The sequence below is a fragment of the Phalaenopsis equestris genome, unplaced genomic scaffold (genome assembly GCF_001263595.1).
Source record: "Phalaenopsis equestris unplaced genomic scaffold, ASM126359v1 Scaffold201156, whole genome shotgun sequence".
In the NCBI taxonomy this organism is placed as follows: Eukaryota; Viridiplantae; Streptophyta; class Magnoliopsida; order Asparagales; family Orchidaceae; genus Phalaenopsis; species Phalaenopsis equestris.
Window position 1 is genome coordinate 148,059 of NW_018220936.1, and position 8,777 is coordinate 156,835.

General features: G+C 36.6%; 1 protein-coding gene across 1 annotated transcript in view; it reads right to left on the bottom strand.

Annotated features, from left to right (window-relative positions):
• Nucleotides 1-2,457: 2,457 nt before the first annotated feature.
• The window catches only part of LOC110035978 (acid phosphatase 1-like), a 9,529-nt gene continuing 3,209 nt past the window's right edge, over nucleotides 2,458-8,777 (bottom strand). The window contains exons 2-3 of the mRNA XM_020740316.1: nucleotides 3,624-3,833; nucleotides 2,458-2,752 (exon numbers count right to left, since the gene is read on the bottom strand). Coding sequence (XP_020595975.1) covers nucleotides 2,575-2,752; nucleotides 3,624-3,833 — 388 coding nt within the window. The 3' untranslated portion in view covers nucleotides 2,458-2,574. The remainder of the gene's footprint in view (nucleotides 2,753-3,623; nucleotides 3,834-8,777) is intronic.

Here is an 8,777-nt window from a genome sequence, read left to right on the forward strand (position 1 = left end):
CCCACCCTACCCGACTAATTATGGCTTATGCGTTCCACAGCTTATGCAGCTCCTGCCTTTAGCCTCTTTGTCCTACAGACATCATCATAGCTTACCATTACATGTTATGTGACCAACTACGACCTACGTGGGTGGTTCACAACTCATGTAGCTCCTTAGTCTGGCCCCCATAGCCTACGAACATTATCACAACTCATCACTAAGGCTTATGTGACAAACTATGGCCTATGTGGCTCATAACTCATGTAGCTGTAGACTACGACCTCTATGACCTACAAACATCATCACAGCTCACCACCACCCTATGTGACCAACTATGTCTTATGTGGTCCAGAGCTCATGCAGCTTTTGACTATGGCCCTTATGGTTTATGGGTGTCATCATAGCTTACAATTATAGCCCACATGACCAAATACACCCTACAAGATCCATAGCTCGTGCGGCTCTTGACTCTAGCCTCTATAACCAATGAACGTTATCACAACTCACTACTATGCCCTGCATGACGAACTATGACTTATGCGGTCCACAACTCGTACATCTCCAAACTCTTATCTCTACGACTTATGGATAATATCACAACTCGCCATTATGACCTACACCACTAACTACGACCTATGTGGTCCACAATTTGTGCAACTTCTGACTCCGGCCCCTATGGTCTTTGGATGTTATCGCAACTAGCCACTACGATCTAAGTGGTCCATAGCTCGTGCAGCTCGCCACTACGATCTACATGGTCCACAGCTCGTGTGGCTCTCGGCTCCGACCCCAATGACCAGCAGACGTCATCATAGCTCACCACTACGATCTATGTGACCAGCTACAACCTATGTGGCTCACAGCTCTTATAGCTTTCTACTACTGCCTCTATGCCCAACAGACGCTGCTGAAGCAGCAATCTGTTGCCCATACGACTAACTTTCGACTACTGCTTATGCGACAAATTGGAGCTTTAATCATCATCTACAATATTCACGGCAGACTAATGTCAGCATAGCAATTGACTATGGCCCTTACAACTTACAATCACCAAGAGCAACATTCATTAGTCGTACTAGAAATATTATTAGTAACTATTGTTGTATATTTACAATGCTCAACTTTGTAACTTCATCTTCTCTAATTAAGAATAAGAGTGAACCCGTGTACTCACCGTTCACAATGAATTATTTCAACGCGCCTCTCTAGGGTTTTTCATGTAAAAATCAAGCTGTCTCCTGCTGCTTACTTCTTTTTTTTATCTGAATGTGTTGGAGTTTTGTTCAATATTAAGACACTAAATAATTACTTTGCAGCCGCAAACCTTCTTGCATGCATTAAAGAAAAATTATTAAATCTTTTAAATAAAATGTTGAATTATTTTTTTGTTATGTTATTTTACTTTTGATGTTATGGTAAAAAGTACTGATATTATTGCTTCTAATATATATTTAATGCTGACATTAGTTTTCATACAAATATTATTTTTGATAGATATAGCACATGCATTGAAATATTATATCACTTTAGTTAAAGTAAATCTTAATATTCAATAATATTATTCTGAAAAATATTTATTCATCTCTCTTTAATGTATTAAAAAGTATAATTTATTTTGAGCAATCTACCGATTGTTGTTCACTCTAAATCTACCTAAACTTCCTATTTTAAGAAAGGGTAAAGTTTAAGTTGATTATATAATATTGGTTACTACTGAGATTCTAGATTTAACTATATATATATATATATATATAGTTTCCTAATTTGTACAAGAAGTTTAGAACAATGCAATCACAAGCAATCTTCCTGCAATAAGACATTTTACATTTTCAAATTGAAGAAGAAATATAAAAATATTTCAAGTTTCTTTCTCATGTTATCTAAGTCATGATGTGAAGTAGTATGTTTTTTACTAAAATAACTTATTGAAGTAAACATATTTTTTCATTAGTATAATAAGCTTTTATGCATATCATGTATAATTTTGAGTGTAAATTCGTATAAGTTAATTATACATTTGATCATAATTTAAATCCCCTTGGTAGTTCTGAGCCGTTAAGCATATATTTCAAGCTCTTCTTCAAGATTACTAACATTTATCTAGAAGACATTTTGAATTTTTTTATACTATTGCTTAGTGTTGCCATATCCATCTAACATATTTCTTTTCCATTGTTGTTTTATTGTAAAGGAAATCCTACTTTACATGAATAACTTCTATAGTAAGAATATATAACATCAATATTAATTTTAGTATGAAATTTATCTTTATTTTTCCTTCTCTTTTATCAATAAAAATGTTACCTTTTTTTCTTTAAGAAAAAGTTAATTTTTATCATATCTGCACATGGTGACTTAGCCTTGCTATCATCTAAGTATTGTGGATTTAGGGCTCTCTTTTTTTCCCAATGTTGTTATCAATGTTGTACTAACTAAAGAACCAAGTAAAATATCAATACAGGAATGTACATGCTGTTGTCCAAATGGATTATTACCATTTTTTGCTAACTGTGCAGATGAATTTATCATACACTTGAAATTATTTGACTAGTTATGCATCTGAAATGGATTTTATTAGTAAGAGAATGCTTATCAGGGAATATAGTACATTGGGTTTGGAAGCTTGAATGAGCGGTTTCCTGCATCTGAGCCCAGCAAATCACTCCACTGATCGCCAGAATTTCCGTGAATTCTGTAGCCTTCTGAGACTATCTCCGACCTCTTCTCGGACTTGTACAACTTGGCCGATTTTCTTTGGTCTCCTGTTCCTCTGGGAGAAATAATGGTTAGGTAAATCTGTCGTAGGAGATTTGAAAAGGAAATGCTTGCACAATCTAATCAATAAGAATATGGTAGCTTGCAAGGAAGGGCTGTCTGCCTTTATATAACATATGGGAACAATAACTTGTATGGGTTCTTGCTTTTACTTTATTTTGAAAAATTATATGTTTAGTGCATTTTTTGCATATTTATTTTGTGTTGAAAAACAAATAAGCTCGTATTTAAAAACACTCGAAAATCTAAAAATTATTTTGAACTGAACATGTTATAACAAAACAAACATATATTATTTGAATTAAAAAATAAACTAAATAACATAAAAATCTAAAATCTAAAATCTAAAAAAAAAAAAAATGATCACAAATGATTTCTTGAGTCAATAAACAATTTAAGGATGTGGTGGCATTGGAATAAAAACAAAATTTGTTGTCCTTCCATGATTACTTCTTCAATAACAATAATACTATAGGAAAAGTTCTTTCATAAATGTTGGTACATTGGTGGTGTCATACTTGTGACCAGAATGCTTCATAATAATGATAATGAGTTGCATTTTGAAAGAGGAATCAAAGACAACTTCAGAGAAAAAACTCATTAAAAGTGAGGTGATAAATTATGTTCAGTCGAAAAATTAACTACTATGATTGAACGGATTAAATTAATGTAAGAAGATATGTAAGGGCAAATTCAAAATCACTGGATGAAAGTGCAAAAATATTTGCACAGAATTGTAATGTGACATTGAGCAGAGTGCATGCATGATGAAGAATGAAAATTTATAAAGCCAAATCCAAATAATAAGGCTAATGAAAGAGAAGATAATGAAATTATAACAAATGTGGAAAAAGTTCAGGCATTACCTTAAAATAAGCTTCTCCCAATCTCGAAAACCAACACATTTCAGATTATCGACAGTAATGGCCCTTTGCGCTTCACTCCTACCAGTCAACAAGAAAACCTTGAAGCCCAGGTCCAGCACTTCCTTGTACAGCTTCAAGCTGGACTTTATAGCAGGGGCTGCTGCTTTCTCCACCCATTTATCGAACTCTTGCCCATTAAAAAGCTCTAATCTATAAGTATTACAGGAACATGTTAATATATTAAATTAAACAAAAGAGCATAACGATTAGATAAACATAAAGTTCAGGTAAGTGTCATATACTGTCATTAATATATGCAAATACCCACATTAACTTGAAGGACTTGAAGAAAAAAAAATTACGTATGTTTCCCCTAATCAAAAATTAAAGCAACTTTTGATAAATACAAATTGTAAAACAAGAAAACAGTGGGTAACTCGGCAATGTTCGAACCTTGTCGAAGCTACAAGAGAAAAAGAGAGGGAATAGAGAATTTGGACCAAGCAATTGGAAGAATAGCAGTAGCTGCCCCCTCATCATTTCTATTTCTATATTTATACTTTCTATGTAATATTTCTAACAACCTTTCCTAGGTAACCAATATGGCACTGGACACTAGCTAAAACAAATCCTAACAAACTTGAAAATGACTGAAGTATATTCATTAAGTAATATTTACTAACTATAAGGACTTTTTTTGGTAAGCTTGGTTATGCCATTTTTCTCATAATGAAGTCTTTGTGCCATGTTGGCTCTTTTCCGATCCGTGTCTTAGCTACACTCTCACTTTCATAGTTGGCCTTAGCAATCTCCTCCCCGTATTCAGAATTGATCTTGTCCTCAAGATCAGCAAAGAACGATGTCATTGTAAGCTCAGTAGCCGCAATTCTTGTTGATTCCTCCAGTTGAAGTCCCTCCCACTGAACCAGATATTTTGTTGATGAAGTGGTCCCTTTTTGTCATTGGTGTGTGGCTCAAATAGTTGTGGCATCACAAGAGGTGGATGAACCAGACATTGACTGGAAGAGTTCTCGGATGTCATTTTTCATTTTGTCGAAAGGGCTTGAGTAGGGACACATGAAACATATGATGTATGTGTAATTTGGCAGGAAGGTCAAGGTTTGTAGGCTACCTCTCCGACTCTTTCCAGTACTGTATACAGACCATAGTAACGACGAAATAACTTGGAGAAGACTCTTGGCATGCTGAGATTTTCCGATATGATTGTAGTTAGATAAGAACCTGATCACCAACTTAAAATTGGACATCTTGTCGGTGTTTGTCAACCCATTTCTTCATTCGATTTTGGGCGTCAAGGAGATGGTAATTAAGTTGCTGCAGGGTCTCTATCCTGTAGGAGAGTATCGATGCCTTCGTCATTGCATTGAGCGCCAACATATGAATGTATGGGTGGTGGAAGACGACCTTAGAGAGCTTGAAATGGAGTTTGACGAATGACTGTGTGGTAAGCTGTGTAATAAGAGTACTCAGCCAATGGAAATAATGGAAACCACTTTGAAACGTTATCCATTGCAGAGCAGCGAAAGTATTGTTCTAGGCCGCGTTTGGTAACTTCCCTTAGTCCTTCTATCTTCGGGTGATGGCCCGTGCTGTAATGTAATTTTGCACCCTTTGCTTTGAAAAGCTCCTTCCAAAATGTACTTAGGCAGATAAAGCCTCGAGAAAACATTTCCTGAACCAATGCTAAATTGCTAATTTATGGAAATGAGGGTATCGGTATGGTTTGATGTTAATGGGTGATTTTCTCAGTTTGAGGCCGATTTTATGGCCATTTGCTCAGGGTGATGGTAGTTAGTTAGGCGTTTGAAACATGCGGGGAGAGGAGTAATGAGGTTGTTGATTATCAATGGTAGGCGGTAGTACGTTTGAGTAGTTGGTGGAGATGGACTGGAGATTGTAGCTAGCTGAAATAGTGAAGAATAGCACTAGAATGCTGCAGTTTTTTTAGTTGATGAAAGTGATTTGATCTAATGCCGAGTTTATGCATACCAAAACTGTCATTGGTTTGCCCCAAGACCCGAAAGAGAAATGTTGAGGGTTGCATTAGGTAGTAGACAACTAGCGTAAAAATTATCAAAAAATTATGACATGCATTAAGAAAAGAAAAGTGCTGATATTATTTATATTCAAATCATTAAAAATATTTATGCTAGAGTTGTTACTTTTCTTCGAGCAAAAGGAGAATTGATCAAGTATTTTCTAATTTCATTTGGATTACAATAGGGATCACCATTAAGCCCATATCTTTTTGCTTTAGTTATGCACACACTTATTGAACATTTACAGGAAGATGTATCTTATTGTATTCTTTTCGCCGATGATATACTTCTCGTAGATATCGCTAGAGAGAGAGTTCAGGAAAAACTTGAATTATGGAGGTCAACATTAGATTCTAAAAGCTTTCATTTGTGTAGATCTAAAATTGAATATATGTAATGTAGTTTTAGTAATAATAGATCTAGTGGCGGAGTTATAACAATGGGTGATCAAGTCATTAAAAAGAGTGAACGTTTTAGATATCGCAAGTCTTGATGGTGATATAGATGGGGATGCTATTATAGAATTCAAGTTTAAGTGGAGTGTTTTGCCGTTGAAATTTCATAGATATTGTGTTGTGAGTATTGCTGACATCTCCCACTTGTTGAAGCCACTGAACTACAAAGATGACATCAGCACCTTCTAGCAACAGTATGTAGATGTTGACAATAACTAAATGGTTTTGAAGATGGAGCTGAACATTAAAACATTTTTGTTGACAGAGGAGCTTTCACCATTGCCCACTAGCACATGGAATGGAGAGATTTGGGTGATAGGTAATTGTAGGTGTTTAACCAAGCGATCTTGGATGAAATTATGGGCGGAGCTGCAATCAATGAGGACTAGGGCTGGTCTATGGTTTTTGTTGTCATTAATGCGTATAGTATTTGGAAGGGTTTGACCGGCTTAAGTATGAGAGTGATTGCTGGGCAGTGGCGGGTTTTATTTGGATTTTTTAGGGTTTAGTTGGGGTAGGGATTCTAATTACATCGAAACTAAGATTGGATCTTGGCGGGTCTTCGTTAGTCATCATTAAGGCAAACATCTTCCCTTTACATAAATGACCACGAGTGAACTTCTCATCACAATTGTAGCATAATCTTTTTTCGCAACAAGCCAACAGATCTACGGTTGATAGGCGACAAATGAGAATTGGGGTTTTGGTGGATAGCTGATGTGGATTTGGTTGAAATTCGTATGGAGTGGCTGATTACGAATGAGACGGTGGTGGGCCCAAAATGTATTAATAGTAATTGAATATACCTTCAATAAGTTTTGCCAGTTCAATTGCTTGATCCAAAGATGCGGGGAGATTAATACATACTTCTTTATGAATGTAAGTTTGAAGGCTTGATTCAAAACAATTTTATAAGAAGAGTTCATCAATGCATGTGATTTGGTCAGATAGTTGTTTGAATTGAAATTGATATTCAACTACTGATTTTGTGTGAGCTTAGCGAGTTCACCTCAGAGGTCACGATAGGACCCAAGCCACTATAGAGTGCCATTATGAAAGTTTCCTAAAATTGTAGCAAATTAGTTTTGGAAAGCCACAAAAACCGTTTTTTTTAGCACAAAACTTCATGGAAGGAATAATATTGGTCAATCTTTTGAATCCATGGTTCTGGGCTGCCGTCGGAGAAGAGAGGGATTACGATGTGCATTTTCTTGAAGGGATTTGCGTTGGTGGTCGTATTGGGTGTGGCTAGAGGAGTAGGTAAATTAGCCCATGATTCTTCTTATGAAGGATTGGAGACGAATTGATTGTTTCATTTCCAACATGGTGAGGTGAAGTTGCACGTCATGAATCTTCTTGATGAGGCTCTGAAGTTGATCGCTAACAGTTGGATGGAGATCGACAACTTTGGCTTTGAATCGAGTGTTCTTTGCTATGGTGTTAGGTCGAGCAAGCTAGTGGCCGACACCAGGAAGCCTCAACAAGAGCACAAAAATTATAGATAAAAATCCATAAAAAAAGAAAATAGAAGTCAACTTGGCAATGTTCGAGCCTTGCCAAAGCTCCAGGAGAAAGAGAGGGAAGATAGAGAGAATTTAGACAAGTCGATTCGAAGAATAGCAGTAGCTGCCCCATCGTCAGTTTCCATTTCTATATTTATACACTCTATATAATATTTCTAACCGCCTTCCCTAGGTAACCGACATGGCTAGGAAACCTAACCATTAGTAAAACAAATCCTAACAAATGTAAAAATGACTAACGTATAATCATAAGTAATAGTTACTAACTATAAGGACTTTTTCGGCAAGCTAGGTTATGACAAATTTTCTCATAATGAGGTCTTTGTGCCATGCTGGTTTTTTCCTGCTCCTTATCTTAGCCACATTCTAACTTTCATTGTTGGTCTTAACACTTTATAATCCACATTTTAAACAAAAAAATGCTTTTCAAACCTGTCAGAAAATTAGGGGCGAATAAAATAGTAATCGACACAAATCCAGAAGAACACAGAGATTTAACGAGGTTCGGCAAAGATGCCTACGTCCTCGGGAGCAGAGCGGCGAGTTCCTTTCAATATTCAGAAAAGGATTTACAGAAATCAGGATCCAACTCTCTCAAAGACCTAGGATTACAAACAGTTCTATTTATAATCCTAGAATAAACCCTACAGTACAATATGTAATTCCCAAATTACCCATGTACCGTATAGCGGAGCGTTGACCCAACACCCCCAACCCACATAACGTAACTTCCCGATTTGGACAGATTCTTCCGCTTCGCTCCGCTCTGCTCCGCTTCGTTCCAGCGTCTGTCCCTATATGGTATATGAGTCATACCATAACAAATCTCCACCTTGGCGAATATCCAGCCCCTTAGGAGAAAAGATACCTGAGAGTTACACCTGCACCAATGTGGGTTGGGCCACCATGCTTCTGCTGCACGCACGCTGATGTCAACCCACTAAATTCCAAGAGACACACCTCTTTAATTCCAAGAGACTTCTCTTCATTCCAAGAGACTCCAAATTCTGGTATTATGAGTCATACCTAACAATTCTCCATTAAAAGAATCTGTCCAAATCGGGAAGTTACGTTATGTGGGTTGGGGGTGTTGGGTCAACGTCCCGCTATACGGTA